Genomic DNA, 25,983 nt, shown 5'->3' with positions numbered 1-25,983 from the left:
TTATGTTATGACTTGTAACACTGTGTACGGGGTACCGTAACTATGCTGACAGTAATAAGTTGCAAAATCTTCAGGCTGCAGGCTGCTGATGGTGAGAGTGAAATCTGTCCCAGATCCACTGCCACTGAACCTTGATGGGACCCCACTTTGCAAAGTGGATGCAGCATAGATCAGGAGCTTAGGAATTTCCCCTGGTTTCTGCTGATACCAATTCAAATAGCTGCTAATGCTCTGACTTGCCTGGCAAGTCATGGTGACTGTGTCTCCTACAGATGCAGACAGGGAGGATGGAGACTGGGTCATCTGGATGTCACATCTGGCACCTGAGGTTGGAAACATAAAAACAAATATTCTTACTATTAATCATGTTATCAGAGAACTTCCCTGAAGTTCCAGTCAGTACTGAGCACACTGACTGTGAATTCCTAGTGTTCTCTTTCCTTACTTGGCAGCCAGAGCAGCAGGAGCCCCAGGAACTGAGCGGGGACCCTCATGTCCATGCTGTGTTCTGACTGAAACTGACTCCTGCACAGGGTGCGACCAGCCCATAAAAAAGTCTTCAGGGCAGGGGGCTGTGCTCTGGAACATGCAAATCAGCAGGGAATGGGGCAGGCTGAGCACAGCTGCAGGCTGGCTCATCTCAGTAACTCAGCACAGGGGCAATGTCCCCAGGGTCCCAGGTCAGACCAGCGCAGCATAGATTTCCCTGGAGGGAATGTATTTCTCTCTAGACCCACTGTTGTGGCAAGAGAAATTTTGAGGGAAAAAAGTCAAACTTTAATACAAACCTGAGGAATACATGGAATAATATATTTTAGAGTTGTAATGGGAGTATACGGGAGAGTATAACCATTCGTAGGAAATGTCTAATAAAGTCTTAGAGGGTGGGTCTATCAGGTCTTCAAGTTACTTAAAGGGATGTGGAGAGTAACAATCCCTTTTGCTATAGTAACAACACCTCTGTGATTGTCACGTGGTTCCCAGTGTTTCATGTGAGAAAAACAGTCTTTACCAGAAGCATATTTAATACACTCCAAGGTATTTATAGTGACCTTAAACAAAACACTTGTAATTACCAGTATATTTTCAAGCAATTCCCTGCAGATGCACAATAATGATGCCGTGATTCCTCAGTGCCTCTGCCACTCAGAGATCTTCCATTATCCAGAGCTATAGGTCTCTGTAATACCCAGGGTTTCAATGGGCAGCAGCTTCGTCTTGGTTTGGGGCTCCCCTTATTCAGCCCATTTTTCTGCCCTTGGGTAGTATTTCCCATAGGTCATCAGTACGAAGGGTTGGCTAGTAATGCTAGATCTGTTTACTTCAAAAAACATCTCTGTTTCTTCCTCCAGCTGTTGAAGCCTGAATCAGGATAAACTTGAAACTCTGGGTCAATCTAAACCCCCACATCAATTGTCTCCAAAGGAAGATCACGGTAATGCATCTTGCCTAATGCTCTGATCTGCTTTTCCCACCAGAATGTTCTTGAATGTACAGGTACAGCTCTCAAAAAACCTGGCTTTCTGGAAAGTAAAGAGAGGGAGAGGCCCTGGGGAAAGGCCAGGTCAGTGAACACTTTCTCTTCTGTGAGGCTGGTGATCACTCAGTGCATGTCCTTGCCCTGCACCATCAAAGCCACTTTTCACTTCGGCAGTGAGTGGGGACATCATCCTGACTCAGACACCAGGCTCCTTGCCTCATATCCAGGAAAGAGAGTCTCCATCTCCTGTCAAGCCACTGACCATGTACATGGAGAAATGCTTTGAATCTGGATAAAACTTGGAAACAGATTTGAACCCCTATACCTCACTTGTCTGCCTCTGCCCAGGCATCACAGCCTGGTTGTGCAGCAAGGGAAGCGGAATCAACTACATAGACATGAGAAGAGTAGAACCTGGGGAGTCCAGGGAGCATTACTCATGTATTACTAAGGGTGGCCAGACTGCTGTGGTATAGCCTGTACCCAGACCTCCTGCTGCTTTCCAGGGGCCTGAATTTCAAGAGAGGTTACTGGTAAACTGCTTGCTAAGATTTAGATTCAGAGAGAAGCAGTTCTGGATTGCAATACACAATTTTGTGTGTGTGTGTGTGTGGGAGGTGAATATAGTTTTCACTCTTGCTGCCCTTTCCCTTTTCCCTTCACTGTACTTCTGCTGACCCCCAATGGGCATATCTTTTCCTCACTGTTCTATCTGAAGCTGGAGAAAGCAGCCCTGCCTGTACACATGGCCTATCACAGCACCCAGAATGAGCATCCGCTCGGAAAGCCCTCAATCAGTGAGGACAGGGAGGTGTATACATACCCCAGCTCCCTCCATTCTTAGGTGGAAAAATACTGAGACATTTTCCTATGTTTCCACGTGGGCTTGAGCTCCATTCATCTTCAGTGGTAGCTTCTCGCTGAGGACATTTTCGGTATTGCTGCTCTCTTTCCTCTCTCATTGCCTTGTTTCCTCCTAGTGTTTCCTGTGCATTGTAAATATGCTGCCTGCATGGGCATCATTGTCCCTGAAAGATCCAACCTAAGACAGTGGAAAAAACCCTCGTTCTTGGACAATATAGTCTGAATACTTGCCACTTCTTTCTTATTCATGCATAGGGATATTCAGAAAATTTAGGAAACACCTGAATTATCTAGGAAAGACAATGTCATTAGAAGGGTCTTTACAATAGGGAGGAGTAGGGGTAACAGTCAGAGAGGAATGGGGACAATGGAGATGGTTGCTTCAGTGATGGAGAAAGGGGCCTGGCAGCCAGGAACATGGGGCTCTCTTTGAAGATGGAAAGCTGAGAATCAGATTCTCTCCCCTGGAGCTTCCAGAAGAAATATAGCACTACCGATACCTTGATTATAAATCAGTGAGACTTCTCACCGCCAGAACTGTATGATAATAAATTTGTGTTTTGTGAATCCCGTAAGATTCTGATAACTTGTTACAGCAGGAGTAAGAAACTAACGCAAGGGGCAGGGGTGTCTTTTACCTCCTTAAGGGCATGGTCGCCCTCTGTTCTTCCAAATAATTTTATCGTCAATTTTAGCAAGACACAGAAAATTTCACTGTAAAGATGGCTAGCACCAGAATCCTTGGTATGTGCAAACACTCTTGGATAAATCCATTGATTAACTCTCATACTTTCTGGATATGTGATTCACTCTTGTATTCTCTGGATATGAGAAAAGTAGGGTAATATTTGTTCATTTGTTTTCATATTATGGGGAGAAATCAGATTTACAGGACACTATTTGAGAAGGAAAGACTGAGACAGAAAGATGAGAATGGTAGAAAAGATGAAAAGTGTTCAGGGCAATGCAAGATGTGCTCCTGCCCTCAAATCTGAAAGAAAGACATTTAATATTTGTAGACTTTGAAGAAGTTTTGCTTTGTAGACAAAACTGCATGAGGGCCTGAGTTTACAATTGGGGTAATCATGGCAAGGTGCAGAGGTAGCAGGGAGCTTGTGTTGAGAATTTCACACCAGTGTTCTGGCTTTGTCTCTTCTCTGAATTTAAAGGCCATTCAATCGTATATGAAACAAATGTGGCCATGTGGAAGCAACATATTTAAGGTTATGCAGACCTGGGTTCCAAGCTCAGCCCTGACAATTGCTGACCATATATCTTTGGGCAAACCATCTCTGTTGAATAGTTTCAACTCTGGGCTCTGATAACAGTTATTTCCCTGACTGGCTCTACTGGTGACAGTGACCCTGTCTCCTGGAACACAGGGAGGGGCCTGCAGATGAGCACCACACAATATCCCAACTGTCATATAAGTGGGGAACAAATATGAACATCCCCAAATATTAATTGTAAGTAAATATTTCATTCAGTTTGATTAAATTCTGAGAAAGCAAAATGGGCTAAAAACTTCATCTTGAAAAAACATTCACGTTTATTGCACAGAAAGTGATGATGAAGCTTGAGTCCTCCCTCCTCACCAGAGAGTTGGAAAAGCAGGAGGAAGAGGAGCAAAGCTGGGACCCCATGTCCACGATGGCCTCCTGAGGCTGACCTTGCTCACAGAGGGTGGGGAAGATGGATGTGTCAGCTTCCGCTATCACACCATAGCACGGGACTGGATGGCATAAACCACAGAATTTAATTTTCACATTTCTGGTGCCTGGAATATCCCAGATCGACGTTCAGAAGAGTTTTTTTTTCTGCTAAAGACTTTCTTCCTGGTTTGTAGATGCCACCTTCTCACCATGTCTTCACACAGCCTTTCCATAGAGGGGAAGGCGGTTAGAGAGAGAGAAGAAAAAGAAGAGGTCTCTGGATCTTACAAAATCACGAATCCTACTGGATCAGGGACAACCCCTGCCACGACCTCAATTACATCTTTAGAGGTTCTTATTTCTACAGTCACACTGAAAATTAGGGTTTCAACATGAATCTGAGGGCAGAATTCAGTCCATAGCAGGTGGGACACAGCCAAGGCCGTGCTTCCAGTTTCAAGGCACGGGGCAGGTTCCCACAACTCAGCACACGGGTGGCTCCTCCCATGTGCCCCGGTCACAGGGAAGATTTGACTCTAACTCTAGGGCTCCCTGTTGATAATGAGACACCAGCACTACTGCTTTCCCAGTGTTCCTAACACCACGGTGCTGTCTTTTGTTTATTGTGGAGCGTGTTTGCCATCTTCAGGCAGGTCTTTGACATAGCAACTTATAGGACATTTGATTCTGTGATTGTGGAAATTAATTAATAGATTAATTAATCATGAATAACAAATTAAACAATACATTGAATCAGAAACAAAGGAGGGCCAAATGAGGAGCTTAAAAGGAGTCTGAGTGTCTTAAAAAGACGTATTCCTTTCAAACAAGAACAGTTAGAGTCACAGATTTTTTAACAAATAACTTTTTAGTAGCAATTACGAAATAGTAAATGACAACTTCATATAGGCTAATATAAATATAAGTTTATGGTCAAAAGTAGTTTTAAGAATCTTATAAACACATTTTCAGATTAAAGCAAACAAACAATGAATGTGGGTTTATCAGCAGATCCACTCACTGGAAAACTTCTCAAATGTGTGATTGAGTCCAAAGTACATTTGTGACTGATGGAAAGCTCCAGGTTTTTTTGTTTGTTTCTGTGTTTGTTTTTAGTCTTTAGAAGAAAACAGCTTTCTCTCCGCTCTGCTCCACCTCATGCTGCTGAGGATGGGCATGGGGGCAGAGACTGTGAGGAAGGAGGAAGGCTGTGTTCTTAGGGTGTTCGTGCCTCCTGCCCACCTGAGTGACCTCATGAAGCAGAGCCACCCACACCACCAAGGCCACCTGCCTGCCTCTGCACTGCCATGGCAACAGACATAGAAACCTTATCACATTTAGTTCACCGTATTATGAGGCTTCTTTATAATAAATTTGATTATGCTCTTATTCTCCTTGTATCTCTCCCCTTGCAGTTTTTGGGATCATTTACTTTTCACTATTTATGACCTGAGAACATATGCCTTTGGGATATCAGCATCAAGTAGGTGGTAGCTTTGTTTGTTTTCTCTAAAATACGACTAACTACCTTGAATGGGTTTTCATTTTATCTCCTGTCTCACAGAAAAGTAGAAATTCAAGGTGACTAGGTGCTGTCAATCACAGGAGGGCTAAAGGTGACGATGGCATTGCTTACCTCGTGCTCTTGCTACTTACATTTTATTGTCTTTTACTGCATTCTGTAATAAAACATAGGGTCAATGATGCATTAATTAGTATTTTTCAATAACTCATTGAGTGTCTCATATTTCCTAATTTGAGAGCTCCGGCCTAAAAAATATCTATATACATTTTGCCATGCAACTTTTTTTTTTTTTTTTTTTTGAGAAGGAGTCTCGCTCTGTCACCCAGGCTGGAGTGCAGTGGCGCTATCTCGGCTCACTGCAAGCTCCGCCTCCTGGGTTCACGCCATTCTCCTGCCTCAGCCTCTCCGAGTAGCTGGGACTACAGGCGCCCGCCACCACGCCAGGCTAATTTTTTGTAATTTTAGTAGAGACGAGGTTTCACCGTGGTCTCGATCTCCTGACCTCGTGATCCGCCTGCCTCAGCCTCCCAAAGTGCTGGGATTACAAGCGTGAGCCACCGCATCGTGCCACAACTTTTAAACCTAACAGAAATGACACGTTGGAATTTTAATTGCACTTCCTATGGAATCCGTTATCTTGAAATAAATCATCTCAAGTATTATTTAAACCCTTAGCCTACATCAGGATCTTGTTCTGTTGATTCAATCAGTCTTTTATGTCTCTACACCGTGTTATCACATGCGACAGACATCACTCATTACTCGGCTTCGTGTAAATTTATTTGGCAGAATGATCAGATCATGGATGCAGATTAGTGGTAACACAAGTGGAATACATGTTAGAAATGACAGGTTTGGGGATAGTTTTCTGCATGATAACACTTGGTCGTATTGCAAAATTGCTATCTTCCCACTTTTCAAACTTTCTCTCTTCTTTACCACTCACACGATACTGCCCTCTCTAGCATTATGGTGGAGAAAGCACTATCGCTTTTTTAATGAAAGCATTTCTGTTAGGTTTAAAAGTTGCATGGCAAAATGTAGACAGATATTTATCAGACTGTGGCCCTCAAATTAAGGAAGCACATAAATTTAGAGCACTATTGTCAATGGAATCTATTAAGAGCATAGTTTTTCTATGCATTAACAACTAAAATAGAGGATTCAGATTTATTTTCAGGAATAGTATCATATAAAAATAATGCATTTATTCATTCTTGGAATCATTTTCTTATGACAACATAGCACGAAATATTTTCTCTTTAAAATGCTATGTCAGTAAAATATTTTTAAAATTCTAAGAATTTGAGAAGGAAATAGAAATCTCATATAATTCTGCATTGTTCCTGTGGTACATTATGTAAACTTTATGTTCTCCATCTGAATTATTTTGTCTATTTCCAAAGCCCACTTTTGGAATTGGAAGAACTCTATTTGCAGTCAGCTAAAGGTAAATGAGGCAAATCAAACTCTTTTGGTATTAGGATTTATATCTGCCCTGGATTTTAAAAATCCGTAAGAAGTAGTAAAAATAATTATTCGTGGCCATACTCCAGTGAAAATAGCTGGTGCAGAATGCTTTCTCTACCATAATAATAGAGAGGGCAGTTTCATATGAATGGTAAAGGAGAGACAAAGTTTGGAGAGCGGGAAGATAGCAATTTCCCAGTATGACCGAGTTTTATCATGTATAAAGCTATCCCCAAACCAGCCGTTTCTACCATGTATTTCACTGGAGTTACCACTAACCTGCATCCATGATCTGATTGTTCTGCCAAATAAATGGACTCAAAAAATGTGTGCAAGAGACGGATGGTGAGGATGAGCTTTCATTGACTCACCCTTCATCAGAGCTGGTTGCTTCCAGAGCATGTGGCCACCTGTGGCAGCTGATGGGGCCTTAACATGTGGGACTTAGGCACAGTTGAGGTTCCCAGGGGCCAGAGACCTTAGCAGCAAACTCTGCCTTGTATTTTGCAGCATCCTCCTCTTCTGCAGATTCAGAGACCCTGCTGACCTGCTGCCCAGACAAGCAGTCCATGTGAGCAGCTGGGACACCCCAGAAGGAAGGTTTCTGTTCAGGGCTGTAGCACTGTGGAAGGAAACTGTGGAGCTTGCATGCAGTAATAAACCCCAACAACCTCAGCCTCCACCCTGCTGATTTCCAGTGTGAAATCAGTGCCTGACGCACTGCCACTGAACCTGTCTGGGACTCCAGAGGCCCGGTTTGAAATAAAATAAATCAGGAGCTGTGGATACAGGCCTGGCTTCTGCAGGAACCAATACAAATAGGTGTATCCATCACTGGGCAAGAGGTTCTGACTAGACCTGCAGGAGATGGGGACTGGTTCTCCAGTGGTGACAGGCCAGGAGAGTGGAGTCTGGATCATCACAATATCCCCACTTGGTCCTGAAATAATAACAGAGAAGTGCAAGGTTATATAGACCCACTATGAGCAACTTTCATGATTTCCTTTATTACACTGATTTACAGTTACATGTATTTTCAAGTTTAAACTTATATCACAAAAAGTAGACTTCTAAAATAAGCCCATTATTTACCAGCCAGCAGGGAACTTCTCAGCCCACTGCCTGAGCCTACCTGACTCCACACGTGGTGGACACATTCCCTCTTTACTTTCAAGATCTGAATCAGAGCAGTGGCCATTTTTCCTTGGAGGTGAATCCTGTTTATTCTTAAGACCAACATGTGAATTTTCTTTCCTGGAGCATAGACCATGTGGCTCTAACACATGGTTGAAATAAATATGGGAAGCTGTGGAGTCCCCCAGAGCTCACCTTCTAGCCCCATTTTCCCACCTCATTTCACTTTAATCTTTACCAGGGACCCAGAGCATTAGCAGCCCCAGGAGCTGAGCAGGGAACTTCATTGTGAGAAGGTGAACTGAGGAGTCCTGATCAGTCAAGGCAATGTTAGAGCTGAGCTTTTATCTCAGACTCACAAGGGAAGATCCTCCCTAGGGGACAATATGCAAATCACCTGGTGGATGCAGTGGCGTGGAAAAGGTTGATGGGGCAGGGGGAATGTCTCCTCTGTGAACAATGTGATATAAATTGTCCCTTGGAACAAAACAGAAATAGATTCAGCCAAGTTTGCCCGCAAACAGGGGAAGAAGGATCTGAAGGTGAAAGTTCAGACCTTTTGTAGGCACACACTGTGTAGGGTAGGGCATGACTGTAAGAAAGCACCAGAAACCTGACAATGTGGAAATGTGTGTCTAGGATGCATCTCTGGGAGGTGAATGCCATCTGGCTTGATTCCCTCCCAGTCAATCTAGAGAATGAAACATCTCCATCCCCACAAGCACTGCTGGACAGAGAGCCTGCAAATAAAAAGTGGCCTGGGGCCAGTTCAAGGGCTGTCTGGTATCTGCTGTTTCCAGGATAACTGTTCAAGAATGTTCAACTCAAATATCAGAATCTACCCTGCCCTGGCACCTGGTGAGTGAATCACACAAGAGCTCTCTGTCCAAGCACCTCACAGGGAGAATGATGTGAGTCTCTACACTTAGAGCCAAGATTCTTGTGCAAGAAAAAGGAAAGAGAGACAAAATTTTGTGCCTCCAGCAGCAAATATAAAATTCCTGGTGACCAGTTGTTCAATCTGGGATCTATCTCATCATAAACATCTCACAGATACAAGGTTAACTGGAGGACTCGTTTTTTTTTTTTTTTTTTTTTTTTTTTAAGTAGAGATGGGGTTTCATTCACCATGTTGTCTGGGCTTGTCTTGAACTCCTCACCTCAGGAGATCTGCCTGCCTTGGCCCCCTAATATGCTGAGATTACAGGTGTGAGTCATTGTACCTGGCCCAGAGGACTCTCTCTTAAGGGAAGAATGTTCTGGGTTAATGATACAGAACAAATAAGAAATAACTTTGCATGATGTTTTTTCAAGTGATGATTAGAAAAGCTCTTCCCACACAGTTTCCCTGGTCATGTGGAATCAGGTCCTGTCAGGGCATCCAGGTTCTTGTCAACTCTGAGTGAGACGTGAGTCTCCCCCAGCCTGGATGTGGTGCAGCCACAGCCACAAGTCCACAGATCCAAAGGAAATTCTCTGTGTATAAAGAGCAAGAACTGCATCCACAGTTTTACATCTCTGGGTAACCTGGACCTGAAACTGGTGTTTTCTTGACTTTATGTAAAAATGCTCACAGCTTAGGGCTGTGAACCTACCATACAACTGATCATTAAACAGAAAAACAACTGCACTATTCTTTATTTATCATTGATGTTTAACATTCCATTGAACCACTCCTGAATAATGGTGCCAACAATAAATACTTTCACAAGGACAGTCACATTTCTGAAAAAAAAATCATAATCCAGGAACAATGAAGGACTAGCTTGTAGTGTGATGTAAGCTTCGGTAATTTAACACAAAGTCATATTTAATTGCCCAAGAACACAAATAAATGCCATTGTAGGTACGATTGCAAAGAAAGCTTGATCTGAATATCTTCTGGGGAATCTACCAAAAAATCATTTTTTCATAAGATCGGAAAACATACTTGAGTAAAAATGATATTGACCTTCAAATGTTGAACTCCATGACAATAATATGGGCTGATGATATTAAACAGTAGCTACAAGGTAGTATTGAAATAAAAGTCTCATATTTCACTGTTAAAATTTTATGTATTCATTTCTGTCATTACATGTTGCAAATTTTGTGTACTCGACATTTTTCTGATGATGTCAACAAATTCTGATCGGCTTCTTAGTGTTGAAAAAGTCAGACTCTTAACCATGGTAGTGAAAAAAAAGTAAGAAACATCCGAAGCTGAAGGAATAGAAGAAGGAGACATAAAACATAAACAGCCTAACTAAAATAGAACAAAATGGTCCATTTTATTGTTAGTTTTAAATAATTATTCTGAAAGGGTGTTAAATGAATTATCAGTTTTAGCCATTATCTAATACAAAGATTTGAATTGCAGGAAACTGAATAACAGTAAAAAAACTGCCCTGTTTTCTTTTACTGTAAGCCAATTCTTGAAAATGTTATTTTCACAAAGTATTTAGGTTGCTTGAATTTAAGAGAGCATTCCTATTTTCTATGAGAATGAATGAACCACTCAAAAGACTACCCCTGGGATTTTTAACAAAAATCTCATGATTTGTTGCCTTACCTATCTGGAAAATGTAAAAACTTGTAAAATCCTTTTTTAGTCAGAAAAAGGCTTTGAAATTACCCAATCTAACCTGTAGACTTAAAGGACACTGTTACTAATTCTAACCAGAATCCTCCCTCTCTTATCTGTGGACACGTCCTACCAGGGCTTTCACAGCAGCAGAGAAAGCTGGTCACTCCACAGTGGACACAGACAAGATGGAAGAGCAGCCTACATTTGAAGCAGGGTGGGAGCAGGCCTCTGTGTGTCTCTCATCTGAACCATGGTCATCTGAATGAGGGAGGATTTCTACAGGCAGGGTTGAGTGTGGCTGTGTCTCCTTTTCCTGACTGGTTAGTTTGGGATCCATATAATTGAAAAGTACTGTATTACTCATATGACTTGAGAAGAGAATCTTGGAAGTGGAATTGTTTGTGTTCATTACTGGGAGTCAGTGTTTCTGGGGTGGACAGTGTGATCCTGTTTGTAGGGGGGTTGAGGGATTTGTTGGCTGACCAAGGAAAAAGAGATGACCACAGATGGCAGTAGCACATGTGACCTAGTCTATTGGGTGAAGCTTTGACAGGTTTGCAGTGAGAAGCCCCTCACAGCAGACAGTAGTCCAGAGAATCAGGTGCCAGGTTTGTTTCTCAAAATGTGCAGGACACCGCAGAAGGGATATGCATTTAGGGGATGCCACACAGCAGCAGAGTGGGGAGTTTCTGTGTCAGAGAGCTACAGAGACCAGTATTATGTTTAAGATTTTCATAAACTGTGGCTTGTCTTACCTACTGCTAGCAGATGTTGGTCAGGCTTTCTGGATATGTAGATTAAGTATTTTCTAAAAGGTTAAAACTATTCTTATTTTTGTTGTTTTTAAAACAATTACATTTTAAAATTCGAGTTTGGCACAAGCCATTGAGAAATAAGCCCACAGTTTTGAAATAAACAACATAGCATTCTCATTTATAGATCACTGTTACACATCGTGTAGACTTTGTTCTACAGACTGTATTAGTCCAGACAGTGCAAACCCACACTCTTAAGGATGAGGCTGAGACACACAGAGGCCTGTTCCCTACCTGAGCATAAATGAACCTTCTTTAAATTAAAGGTGAGAGTTTGTCCTTAGATGAGAATTAAGACCAAGTCACCCACAAAGGGAGCTTCCTTCTGTGAAGCTGCAGGTCCTGTGAATGGATTCCTGGCTCCCAGGCATCTGGGAATGAAGCCATCTGCATTGTCTCACTAACTGAAATTGTCCCTCGCTGGAACGTCGATTCATGGATAAATATTCTGGAACACAGGGAGAGAGCACAGGGAATGTAGGCTCCTTGAATGTGTATCTTCTGCTTCTGATAATCTCTCCAAACATTGAAAGAAACAGCGTTATTTCCATATCGGACTTTTCTGAATCTTCAGACCCATTTCTAGATGTCTCATCTGAACCTGTTTCCAAATATTTCAATTCTGGTCTTTACTTTTTCTTGGAAAAGGTTTTCAGAAATCCTATGAAACTACCCACACAGGTGTGGGATTAAGTGGTGGACTTCTCCTCTGTGCTTGTTAATATCTCTGCAGAATCCACCACACCCACCAACTGCACAAAGTGAAGTCATGACTCTGTTTTCTTCCTGAGCGTTCTGTTTCTCATAAGTTCCCTTTGAATTCACACCCTTGAAGAAAGGGGTCTCTGTCCTCAAAAGTAAATCTCCATAAAACCATAGCTTGCCTGAGAGGTTACTATAATTTTTCTACTCTTTGAATATGAAGTTAGCATTGAGGCCTTATAGTAAAACCTGGTTTATTTGAGAGATGGGAAATGAAGATTCCAAGAAGTTTCTGGAGACTAAATTGGGGATTCTAGCCATTTAAACTGTAGTAGAAGCTGCAGTTGATATAAGAACTTCAATGAATATAACAAGAAAATAAAGTGGAATTACTTATTTCTTGTAACTTAGCTAAGAACTTCAATGAATATAACAAGAAAATAAAGTGGAATATCTTATTTACTTGTAACTTAGATGAGAGTTTACCTGTAGAAAAAATGAAAATAGAATTTACGAGTTCTCACATAGATTTTTTCATGTTAAACAATTTTAAGAATCAAGCAAATATTTATATAAATTATAATTTATAATGTTTAAGGCTCTAGAGAAAAATGATGGTTCAAATTAATCAAACTGAGTTCTAAAGTCAGCTGAATTTTTCTTTTGATTGCTTCTTTTCACCTCCTGTTAGCGAAAATCAAAAGTACAGGAAAGGAAACAGACAAGAGCTGAATAAAGCATTTAGTGCTCATTTCTTGTCTTATAATAATACTACTACTAATTAATAATAATAATACAGCCTCTGCATTGACAACTGGAAATAGTGACTCTGCCCTTCTGGAAGCAGCAGCTTCACATCACAGCAGTGAACTTCATTATAACTTGGTGATTCTCGGGCAGGAGCTAAGGATCTCCCAAGTGTAAATGGTCTATGAAGAGCCGAGTGCCCTTATGTTGGAATACTTCTAGATATTAACTCTTCTAAGATATCTACCAGCAAAAAAAAAAAAAAAAAAAAAAAAGAAATGAAGCATCAGTAATAAAATGAAGTAAATTCTGACTTCCCAGGAGCAGTCAAGAATAAAACTATCATGTTTAAGAGAGGACTAGAGGCATAATTTCTTGCTAGATACTGATTTAGCTGGATCTTACTCATATTAAATAGTCTTACCCTAGTAAATTAGAAGCATCCTCAAGCTAGAAAATGGTTTCTTTTTTATTCTGGAATCCTAGCAGTCCTAGGTGAAAATGAATACTGAAAATAAGAAGGTACACAAATCTGTTATAACAGGAAAACTATTATACAATTATTTGTATGAGGCAAAATAAAAGGAAGAAACTTTTGATTTTATGGAAGATTAAAGCAAATACTTACTAGTCATTAATAATCCTAATATGCCATAAAGCAAGAGTAATATCTTTTGTCTCTGGCTTGTGATGGTATTAAATTTCAAAATAATGATTTTGTTTTGGGTTAAAACTAACTTCATATGTTTTCTCAGAGTAGGTCATCTTACTCAGAAATTGTAGAGGAAAATGAAAATAAAGAGAAACCTATTATGAAATTTGCCCCAGGTTAACCTTTGCAGAGAGACTAAGAGAAGGATACCATTCAAATGACCATATTAATAGCATTAAAATAGTTAATTTGCTAGGCAAATCTGAAATCAACCTTTTCTCTAGAATTTGAAGGAAGACAATTATATATTTAGAGAATTTGACTTGAGTGCCCTTGTGAATGGCTGACAGACAGACCAGATGAATGTTGGTGCAGTAGAATCAAGGACATCACAACATTAAATTTTCCTCATTAGAGAGCAAGTCCAGATATGGCAGCACGATCAGGTCAATGATGAGAAAATTACTTGGGAACACTTTGTGGCTGCCTAGTCATATTGTGGCTGTGGTTGGGAGGCTGATTTCCCTGGCTGGTATTGCCCTGAACCTTGAATCTGGGCATTCGTCTCTACAGCTGCCATCAAATGCCACTAAATGGTGTCCCCATTAATAAGGCGTTTGTCATGTGTGTAACATAAAGATGGAGCGAATCAGAGTTCAGGATTACAGGAATATTTATTTTATTCCACTGTTTTTAATATGTGTCTTTGTCTTTCAAAGAAGGAAGCCACAAATAGGATTTATTTGGTTTCTGGAGGCTACATATTCTACCCCTTGGAATACAGGTTTGGCCCAGCAGGTGACATGAAAGTCAGCCAGTCGTGAGTGGGACTCAGGATAGAAAAGGGCTCTGTAGCAGATCCAGGTTGAAGTGCAAACAGCCCAGCATCTTGGGCCATTGCAGATGCAGATGACTTCAACAATGCTATCAACCATCTGGACAAGGTTGATCCTTAGAGAACACTCCACCAAACCACAGCAGATTCCATGGTCTTTCAAAACATTGGCTAAATATACATTATATTTTGGGCAACAAGATATTTCAAAAAAACCAAGCTGATTAAATCATAAAAAATGAATTATTCATAACTGAGGGGATTCTATTAGAAATCAGAAACAAAGTTATCAGAAGTGGTTTGGTGGGAGGAGGAGGAATGAAAAATTACCTATTGGGCACCAGGGACACTATTCGGGTGATGGGTAACTAAAGCCCAGGGTTCACTACTATACAACTCATCAGTGTAACCAAAAACAACTCGTACCAATAAAGCCACTGAAATTCTAAATTTAATTTTTTAAAAATTTGCCAAAAAGAATCTAAATATTTAGAAAATATGTAAAGTACTACTATATGTAGTTTAGGGCAAAGAAGCAACAAAAAGGGAAATTACAAAGTACTTGGATCTGAAACTCAACATCACATATCCAAATTTATGAGATTCAAAAAATGCAGTTAATTTATCGCAATATGAATGCGTTTTAGCAAAGAAGTTTTCACATCAATCACTGGAAATGTAATCCTGACAAACTAGGAAAAAAAGAATAAATGCCACTCAAAAGAAGGGTCTTTTATTCTTAGAAATATGAGGATGTGACAAGCACACATCTAGTATTCCACCAGTAGAGTCATATCAGTCTCCAAATGAAAACACCATTAGCAGCTGCACAAGAAGAAAGTCTTAGAGTGGACGAGCAGAGTGAGTAACTGCTCAGAAAGAATGAGGAGTCAGGGAAAGTCAAAATAGGATTCCTGTGTGATATTATTATGAGCTGCACAAACATGAGACTGCCCTGAGCCCTGACTTACTTATAACTGGAACATCATGGAGTGCAGGCCATTTTCCAGCCTCCTGATGGTTGGTGAGAGTGGGATCACTTGGCAAAGGCATGGAGAATCGCTATGAAGGGCATCAGTGGCAGCAGGTGACAGAATGCACTAGGGTCCCCTTACAGTGATATGACTGAGCATTTCTACAGCCATAAGAACAGCAGGGAACTTTAGGGGCTCCTCCAGGGGTGATGTGGCAGGAAACCCTGGAGGATCAGTGGGGCTTCAGCGCCCTACGTGTGGAGGAAAGAGGAGGCTTGGGAAGGTGTCCTGGAGGACCCTGGCCCTGTTCACATAGAAGAAGTGCCTGTGCCTGTGACTAAGGCTTCATGGCCTCTTCCTTCCTCAAAGGCTTTCCAGTCATCTCCCTGAGCCCTCCCGACTCCAACTGCTGGAGACAGCCTCTGCCACTGCACCTGCTCCTGCCACACTGAGAGGCTGAACTTCCTTTGAGGTTTGTGTTTGGGGCCATCACACTGTTCAGGGACCTGGTGAGTGTCCTGCTCACAGGAGGCTGTGCAGCATCTGCAGGCTCCAAAGTGGTGTTTGTGATGGTGAAATCCCTAGAGTTTTGGTTAGATGTGTTTTCTCACTTGTGAATACATTCTGTAGACCTGTCATTCTATGCTTTACAAACTCTTCTGTAAACTACCTATTCTTGGTTTTTGAACATTTGGGTTAAGAATGTAATTTTAATTGTACTATCTTTATCTCCACACTGCTGGTTGTGGAAGTCAAATCAAAGTATTTTTGGTTGGATGTGTGTTCTCACTCATGAATATGTGTAGAAAAGTCCTCTGAAGACTTGTCTATCTTTGTATGTGTGAGAGATTCTTTCTATATACCATGCTTTAATTATTTATTTTTGATTTTTCTCCTGGGGAATACAGTTTTAACTTCTCTTACCATGGTGTGGATCATCCTAGAATAGACAATCATTTCTGATGGGTTTGTTTATTTTAACCAGAAACAAAGGCATTTTGTCCTTTGGGTGCAAACATTTCTATGTGTTGATTATATCACCTCATGAAATGGAACTGATTTGCCCACGATTCGTTCATAAATATTTTTGAAGAATTATCTTAAGTGACACCCTGCAGGATGGGCGCGGTGGCTCACGCCTGTAATCCCAGCATTTTGGGAGGTCAAGACCCGCAGATCACGAGGTCAGGAGATCGAGACCACGGTGAAACCACGTCTCTACTAAAAATACAAAAAATTAGCCGGGCACGGTGGCAGGTGCCTGTAGTCCCAGCTACTCGGGAGGCTGAGGCAGGAGAATGGCTCAGACCCGGGAGGTGGAGCTTGCAGTGAGGCGAGATCGCACCACTGTACTCCAGCCTGAGTGACAGAGTGAGACTCAGTCTCAAGACAAAATATATATATATATATATACACACACATATACATTTACTTATTTCAAACCTTTCATTTTTTGTGAAAATTTGGTCCACAAATTGTCATTTCTTAATGACCAGTAAGTTTGAGAAGGAATCTTCCTAGTCCGGGGCAACGATGTAGGGGTTGAAAGGCTAAAGAACCACTGCAAGAACCTGGAGAGAAAACAATACAAAACTTTATATTAATAACATCAGAGAACAGTAGAAGAAATGAGAACTAAGTGACCTAAAATTCCAAAGTGAAAAGCACCCCTTCTAGTTTAGCTGACGCTGGCCTGACTCTGTCCTCCTGCCATATCTGCCAAGTTTGCATGTGGACACATGCTGTCTCTTTGCATAAGCAGAGGAACTCTCCTGAGAACAGAGAATCAGATTGACTGTTAGGAGTTGCACAAGGCAGCCTCTACACATGGCCTGTGTCCTCCATGGGGCATTTGCTGAGGTCTGAGTCATCAGGCAGGTTGGAGGAGATGGACTAGAAGAACATAAAACTCCCACGGACTCAACATGTTCTTCCAAATCCCCAAACCTGCACAGAGCATCCTGAATACATGTCTGAATCATGCACAACGACCTCCACCCCCACTGATCCCCCTGCAAGTGTGGACGCTGCCTGGCCTTCTGCTCAGCATGTCAGTGCTTGTGACATCTCCAGACCCAAGCAGAGGTCTCCGCTAAACCTCCTATAGGGGCAGAATGAGCTTCAGAAGCTCTGCGTGGCTGTTGGGATTTGACTTAAGACTGAGTGACATGACCTCAGGTCTCCTTGCACAGGGATTTTACTAAACCTTTGGTGATTACAGACTGAAAGCTCTACTCACAACATTACTTTCCTTGTGAGACTCCCAGTGGCACAGGCTCCACCCAGGAGGCCACGCAGCAGTGCCTTCAACCCTGTGGTTCTTCACAAGTATCATATTTGGCTCCTTTGTGGGTCCACATCAACTGCCATCACCACCACCATCCGCATCCCACCCACTATAACCCAAGGCAGTTTGGTTGAACAACAGCTGGCGTCTCCTGTATTCCCCAAATGCTCCCACTCCTGCAGTCTGTCGAATGTTGAATTCTGCACTATGGGGAATAAAAAAGTTTTTATCATCCTTTACTTTCCCAGTGATTCATGGAAAATACTACATCTTTAGGATACTACATCTTTCAGGATTTGCTTTTTAGTTTTAAAACCAAGTTTTGGAATTTCAAGAACTCCCTTTTTCTATCAGCGAGAGAAAATTGTAATAAAATAATTTTACTATTTGGATCTTGTGTCTGATATGAAATAACAGAATCTATTTGACATTCACAATCATGGTGTTACTAATAGTCCTCAGCCAGCTCTCCTTGAGGATAACTAGAGGAGAATGCCATCTCTAGTGTCTTACGGAGTGAGCAATGAGCGTTAAATAGAAAAACAGGGAAGTTTAAAAAGTAGGAAAGCACTTGGATTTGGATCAAACTGAACACAGATTTGCACCCATTATATCTCACACCTTTAACAGGGGCCAAGGCATCTCAGCCTGGTGCATTCGCAGAGGAAGAGGATTGAACTACCTCAGCATCAGTGGGCTTCAGCCTGGGGTTCTGGGGAGTATTACTGATGCCTGACTGGGAGTGGTAAAATCACTGTGGCGCAGCCCCTGCACACACCTCCTGTTGTCTATTCAGGGGCCCGAATTTTGAGGAACTTACTCATGTAGACAGAAAAAGGGAAACTTCTTATTTGCCCTCTAAAGGTTTGCAGAAAATGAATGGACAAAACACAAATTAATAGAAGAAAGAAGCAAAAAAAAATTCTGTAAAATGTAGGGGAAAAATCACAGGGTCTCACTCAGTTACCTAGCATGAAGTGCAGTGGTGTGATCATGGCTCATTGCAACCTTGAATTCTCAAGCACAAGCAATTCTCCCACCTCAGCCTACGGAGTAGCTGGGATCACAGGGGCGTGCCACCATGCACACATGCATGCATATTTTCTGGACGGGAGATGGAGACTCTCTGTCCTGGATGTGAGACAGGTGGCTGGCATCGGGGTAAGGATGACATTCCCTCATTGCCAAAGAGTAAAAGAGGAAAGTGTCATGGATAGTGCAAGCAGGGACATGCCCTGACCTAGTGAGGTCCAGAGGCTTATATGTCCTTCATAGGGGAGTGGGAAGAAGAGAGTGTAGGCAACCCAGGGGAAACAAATGACCTAAGATAAAAGAAATAGGTCATCAGAAGTGTAGATGTATTAGTCAGGGTTCTCTAGAGTGACAGAATTAAAGGACTATATACATATATATATGAAGGGGAGTGAGATGGTTAATAATGAGTGTCAACTTGATAGGATTGAGGGGTATGAAGTATTGATCCAGGGTGTGTCTGTGAGAGTGTTGCTAAAAGAGATTGACATTTGAGTCAGTGGGCTGGGGAAGGCAGACCCACCCTTAATCTGGTGGGCAGAATCTAATCTGCTGCCATCAAATATAAAGCAGGCAGAAAAATGTGAAAAGGAGAGACTGGCCTAGTCTTCCAGCCTACATCTTTCTCCCATGCTGGATGGTTACTGCCCTCAAACACTGGACTCCATGTTCTTCAGTTTGGGACTCAGACTGGCTCTCCTTTGTCATCAGTTTGCAGAGAGCCCATTGTGTAACTTATGATCCTGTAAGTTAATAAACTCCCCTTTATAAATGTGTGTGTGTGTGTGCACACGAATGTGTGTGTGCGTATGTATACATACTTGTATGTGTATATACATATATATATATGCTGTTAATTCTGTCCCTCTAGATGTCACTGGCTAATACAGGAGGTTTTTTAAGTTTTTTTTTTTTTTTTTTTTTGAGACGGAGTCTCATTCTCTCGCCCAGGATGGAGTGCAGTGGCGCGACATCCGCTCACTGCAAGCTCCGCCTCCCGGGTTCACGCCACTCTCCTGTATCAGCCTCCAGAGTAGCTGGGACTACAGGCGCCTGCCACCGCACCCAGCTAATTTCTTGTATTTTTAGTAGAGACTGGGTTTCACCGTTTTAGCCAGGTTGGTCTCAATCTCCTGACCTCGTGATCCGCCCATCTCGGCCTCCCAAAGTGCTGGGATTACAGGCGTGAGCCACTGCGCCGGGACTTATTAAGTATTAACTCACACAATCACCAGGTCTCACAATAGGCTGAGGAGCAAAAAGAGTCAGCCAGAGTTCCAAAACTAAAGAACTTGGCGTCCATTACCGAGGGCAGGAAGCATCCAGCATGGGAGAAAGATATAGTCGGGGAGGCTAGCCCTGTCTCTTTTCACATTTTTCTGCCTGCTTATAGTCTAGCTGGGTTGGCAGCTGATTGGATTGTGCACACACAGATTAAGGGTGCGTCTGACTTTCCCAGCCCACTGACTCACATGTTAATCTTTTTTGGCAACACCCTTACAGACACACCCAGGATGAATACCTTACATCCTTCAATACAATCAAGTTGACACTCACTAGTAACCATCACAAGCCCACCCCTTGTCAACTTGAACCCACACACATCTACTGAGATCATACATAATCTTAAAATACAGACAATAGTAAGGTCATAATTACCCCTAACATAATACAACTATCCTTCCTACAACTGGAAATGCACCAATCTCCAACCCAAATACTATTACATAAAGTGAACAATGCTTAAATGCTGATATGAGGTCAATAAATCTTATGTCACCTGATAAAGAAAAAGGAAATGAAATGAAGACATTTTCTTAGTACAAGTGCACACATGCACAAACATGTTTTTAACAAAAGAAGAAGGAAATACCCATGATAGTTCCAGTCCTCAATTTTGCAGCTGGTCAGGTGGTCATAGCTGGTATTGATAACTACTTTCTTCCACTATTCATTCTGTATTCCCCTTGCCTTTAGCAAGCACTTCAGCAGGTCGTGACCCGGAAAGTATCTGGACCATTTGTAGTCCTACCTGGATTGGTTATAATTTCCCATTGACCTTAATCACAGTGCTTGATAATCTCAAGAGATGCCCTAATGGATCTCCTATATTCCATGCATACTCTTCCTCACTTCTGTTGTGGAGTGGTGGACTGACTTCATCTTGATAGTCTAGGTCAATCACTGCAGCCAACACTGTAACTCCATTCTTAGTGTGTTCACTTAAAGGTAGGACTAGAAATACCATTTGACCTAACCATCCCATTACTGGGTACATACTCAAAGGATTATAAATCATGCTGCTCTAAAGACACATGCGCATGTATGTTTATTGCGATACTATTCACAATAGCAAAGACTTGGAACCAATCCAAATGTCCAACAATGATAGGTGGTATAAAGAAAATGTGGCACATATACACCATGGAATACTACGCAGCCATAAAAAATGATGAGTTCATGTCCTTTGTAGGGACATGGATGAAGCTGGAAACCATCATTCTCAGCAAACTATCGCAAGGACAAAAAAGCAAACACCACATGTTCTCACTCATAGGTGGGAATTGAACAATGAGAACACATGGACACAGGAAGGGGAACATCACACACTGGGGCCTGTTGTGGGGTAGGGGGAGGGAGGAGGGGTACCATTAGGAGATATACCTAAGGTTAAATGACAAGCTAATGGGTGCAGCACACCAACATGGCACAGGAATATATATGTAACAAACCTGCACGTTGTGCACATGTACCCTAAAACTTAAAGTATAATTAAAAAAAGAAAAAAAAAGGTAGGAGGATCCCAGAGCATCCGGGGGGACATCTTAACTTCCAGTTTAATGGAATAGTTATTGTGTCTCCTGGTGGCAGCGTTCTTCCCTCTGAAACTAAGATGTCAAGTAAAGAACCTGATGTCACGGGAGCAGAAAGAAAACATTTTGCTAGTGGATCACTGGGGGTGATAGTGAGTGGTTCCACTTTCACTTCCACCCCTTGAATCCTGTATCTGTGAATCCTGGCTATGGGAGTAACAGTACCATAGATTCGGCCAAGAGCACACATGGTCTTCTGGAGTACTGTGCCCTGGCCCTGCAAAGTATTGCAACCTACTAGACGTAATTGTGACCTCAAAAGTTCATTCCACCGTTCTGTCAACCCAGCTGCTTCAGGATGATGGGGAATATGGTAAGACCAGTGAATTCCATGAGCATGAGCCCACTGCCTCACTTCTTTGCCTGTAAAGTGAGTGCTTGGTCAGAGGTAATGCTGTGTGGAATACCGTGATAGTGGATAAGGCATTCCTTGAGTCCATAAATAGTAGTCTTGGCAGAAGCATTGCGTGCAGGTAGGAAAACCCATGTCTGGAATAAGTTCCAGTTCCAATGAGGACAAACCCTTCTCCTTTCCATGGTGGAAGAGGTCCAATATAATCAACCTGCCACCAGGTAGCTGATCGATCACCCCAGGGAATGATGCCACACAATGGGTTCACTGTTGATCTCTGCTGCTACTGGCAAATTGGGCACTCAGCAGTGGCCCCAGACAGTTCAGCCTTTGTGAGTGGAAGTCCACGTTGCTGAATCCATGCACAACCTCCATCCCTGTCACCACGGCCACTATGTTCATGGGCTCATTGGACGATGACAGGGGTGTCTGGGGAAAGCGGCTGAGTGGTAGCCACAGAACGGGTCATCTTATCCACTTGATTATCAAAATCCTCCTCTGCTGAAGTCACTTGTTGGTGAACGCTCACATAGGGTACAAACATATTCAGTTTTTGACCACTCAGAGAGGTCCATCTGTATACTCGTTCCCCAAATTTCTTTGTCACCAATTTTCCAATCATGCTTCTTCAAAGTCTCTGACCATCTAGCCAAACCATTGGCTACAGCCCATGGATCAGTATATAATCACACATCTGGAAATTTCTCCTTCCATGCAAAGTGCACAATCAGGTGCACTGCTCAATGTTCTGCCCACTGGGAAGATTGTCCTTCACCACTGTCCTTCAGGGATGTCTTAGAAAGGGGCTGTAGTGCTTCAGCTGTCCACTTTCGGGCGGTACCTGCCTATAGTGCAGAACCAACTGTGAACCAGGCCCTAGTCCTCCCTTCCTCTGTCAATTGCTCAAAGGGATGTCCCCATGAGATCACTGGTGCAGGCTGTGGGAGAGAAGGCAGGGTGGCAGGAGTCAAGACCATGGGCATTTGAGCCACTTCCTCATGTAACTTACTTGTGTCCCCAGGACCTGCTTGAGCCCAATCACTGATATACCATTTCCATTTGATGATGGAATGCTGCTGTGCATGACCCACTTTATGGCTAGATGAGTCAGAAAGCACCCAGTTCACAATAGGCAGTTCAGGTCGCATGGTGACCCATAGTCAAATGTTCAGTTTCCACAAAAGCCCAGTATAGGATAAGAGCTGTCTGTCAAAAGGAGAGTAGTTAACTGCAGAAGTTAACTGCAGAAGATACTGCAAAATACTAGAGGCCTCCACCAGGATTCACCTATGGGGGTTTGCCAAAACCTCAAAGCAGCATTTCTATATGCCATGGACACCTCAAGGGGACCCGGCCTCCCCTTCATTCAAGGGGTTCTGGGTCTTTAAACTGGCTCAATGTTGGAAATTGATTGAGGGGCCATGAATCTCTGTTTTTATAATTCCAATTAGTCTTTTATCTGTTTGACCTTAAGTTTCCTCCTTACATAAATGAAGTAGGAATGCATTAGGCTCCCTGTCAGTTTCACTTCTAGGGACACTGTGATTAGTTGGCTAATGCCAGAGCTCCCCATGAGTCAGACTCTTCAGATTGCTGCTTTGTCTTTTCTGTCCATTACAGTAGCTACACTGACGATGCCTTTGAGGCTTGAGTGTCACCACTTCACCCCTGACACTTCAGGATACAATTATTCCAAACTGTATTTAAATTTTCTAATAGAGTGACTGCAGTTCTCACCATTAGATCTGACATAGAGAGAAGAGCCATTACAGGGCTCTTCAAAGATGCAGGTGCTGCCCTCACAAATCTATTTCGCAAGGTGTTTGTCAAGGGTAATAAGTACAGAGTCACTAAACTCCTTGCCTCTTACGAGTGATGATTCGTTAGTGTCAAATGAATTTACTTTGCATAGCTCTTAAACCATTCATGCCAAGGACTATTAATGTTCTCCATACTATGAAAGTAGAGTCCTTAGCATTTTGGGGTCTAATCATATTTAGCAGCCAAATCCAGAAACCCCCAAACCAAGAAAAGAACTCCATCCTTAATATTCTGTTCCTGTAGAACCATTCCTGTACCAAAATCTGTATTAGTGAGGCTTCTCTAGAGGGATAGAACTAATAAGTTCATATATTAGTTATATGTGTGTGTGTGTGTGTATATACATATATATATATATACATATATAGTTAATTACATATTAACTTACAGGATCACAAGTTCCCACAGTCGGCTGTCTGCAGGCATGAGGAGTAAGGAGAGCCAGCTCGAGTCTCAAAACTGACGGACTTGGAGTCCAATGTTGGAGGGCAGGAAGCATCCAGCACAGGAGAGAGATGTAGGCTAGGAGGCTGGGCCAGACTCATTTTTCACCTTTTTCTGCCTGCTTTATATTCACTGGCAGCTGATTAGATGGTGCCCGTAGATTAAGCAGGGGGTCTGCCTTCCCCAGACTACTGACTCAAATATTAATTTCCTTTGGCAACACCCCCACAGAAACACCCAGGAGCAATGCTTACATCCTTCAATGTAATCAAGTTGACAATCAGTATTAACTATCACAGGATTACAGACCTGAGACATCACACACAGTGTTATTGTATATTTCATACAATTTCCTGATTTTCCCATTTTATCTGTGACTTAATAAAGTTTTCCAGCTATGACCCCAAAGTGGTAATACTTGAAAGCACATTCAAATGTATTTTGTGACAATTCGTAACCGGCAAACTGTTGAGCCTTGTGAAAAGAGTCACCTTACTTCCCTGTCAGCTGTCAATTCCCCCTCATTACTATGACTTTTGGGAGCATATTTTCCAAAACTCTTTTTCTCTCTATGGTTTCTTTAGAGTTGCTCAATGAGATTGCAGTTGAGTTGCAATTAATTACTGTCATGAGATTGGGAAGTCAGAGTGGTGGATTCATGTACACTGACACCTGAAGTAAAACACATGCAGTTAGGTGTGGACTGGAGAATCATCTGGAGTCATGCTGCAGGCAGCTGAGATCATCAGAACCCCAGCCCTGGGCTTCCCAGACAGGACTGAGGATCATCACACGGTGTTCAGCACATACCACCGGGGCAGGTGCACTTCGGCTGCTGGAGGAGCACCTGAGAATCCCCTGTCTCTAGTACCTGCTTTTTACCGTAGGCTTCAAAAAGACTATGATTTAGACTCTATTCAACTTGAATAATTTCTCCTTGAAATACTGAGAATAGCTTCTCTTTTGCTGTACAAATTCCAATTATCCCATAACACAGACTCCTCTGTTGGACTTATCTCTCTTCTTTATTCTGCCAGGACAGGCATTGTCATGTCTTTTCTGCTGGGGATGAGTGCGAAAGAGGCTTACGGTTCAGAGGAACATCCCTGGCCTCCTCTAGGAAAATCTCCCAATGCCTTTCCAAACCCGACTGAGTTTGAGAACTTCCCTCAGCAGATGGAGGCACCAGAAGGAGCACTGGGGCAGCCCAGCCTCACACATCTGCTTCGTTGGCATTTATGTTATGACTTGTAACACTGTGGGAGGGTTACTGTAACCCTGTTGACAGTAATAAGTTGCAAAATCTTCAGGCTGCAGGCTGTTGATGGTAAGAGTGTAAGTTGTCCCAGATCCAGTGCCACTGAACCGAGAGGGAGTCCCACTTTGCAGACTGGATGCAGCATAGATCAGGAGCTTAGGGGCTTTCCCTGGTTTCTGCTGATACCAATTTAAATAACTGCTAATGCCCTGACTTGCCCGGCAAGTGATGGTGACTTTGTCTCCTACAGATGCAGACAGGGAGGATGGAGACTGGGTCATCTGGATGTCACATCTGGCACCTGAGGTTGGAAACAAAAAAACAAATATTCTTACAATTAATCATGTTATCAGAGGACTTCCCTGAAAAGCCAGCCAGTACTGAGTACACCGAGTAAATTCCTAGTGTTCTCCTTCCTTACCTGGGAGCCAGAGCAGCAGGAGCCCCAGGAGATGAGCGGGGACCCTCATGTCCATGCTGTGTCCTGACTGGGACTGACC

General features: G+C 42.5%; 1 protein-coding gene and 1 long non-coding RNA gene across 2 annotated transcripts; both read right to left on the bottom strand.

The window, feature by feature from the left end:
• LOC129467471 (uncharacterized) lies at nt 1-25,983 on the bottom strand. The gene is made up of 7 exons (XM_063622356.1): nt 25,905-25,983; nt 25,468-25,784; nt 22,229-22,389; nt 17,814-17,908; nt 11,908-12,107; nt 8,364-8,466; nt 1-323 (listed from the first exon to the last, which is right to left on the bottom strand). Exons 1-7 carry the CDS (start codon nt 25,957-25,959, stop codon nt 1-3), a joined length of 1,254 nt encoding a protein of 417 aa, XP_063478426.1. The 5' UTR covers nt 25,960-25,983.
• LOC134733456 (uncharacterized) lies at nt 3,876-7,380 on the bottom strand. Its single transcript, XR_010116915.1, has 3 exons — nt 7,363-7,380; nt 5,653-5,675; nt 3,876-4,683 (listed from the first exon to the last, which is right to left on the bottom strand). It is a non-coding gene; the product is annotated as an uncharacterized lncRNA (long non-coding RNA).

The sequence above is a fragment of the Symphalangus syndactylus genome, chromosome 18 (genome assembly GCF_028878055.3).
Source record: "Symphalangus syndactylus isolate Jambi chromosome 18, NHGRI_mSymSyn1-v2.1_pri, whole genome shotgun sequence".
NCBI lineage: Eukaryota > Metazoa > Chordata > Mammalia > Primates > Hylobatidae > Symphalangus > Symphalangus syndactylus.
The sequence above is the reverse complement of the archived record's forward strand: the minus strand, read 5'-3'. Positions and strand labels throughout refer to the sequence as shown.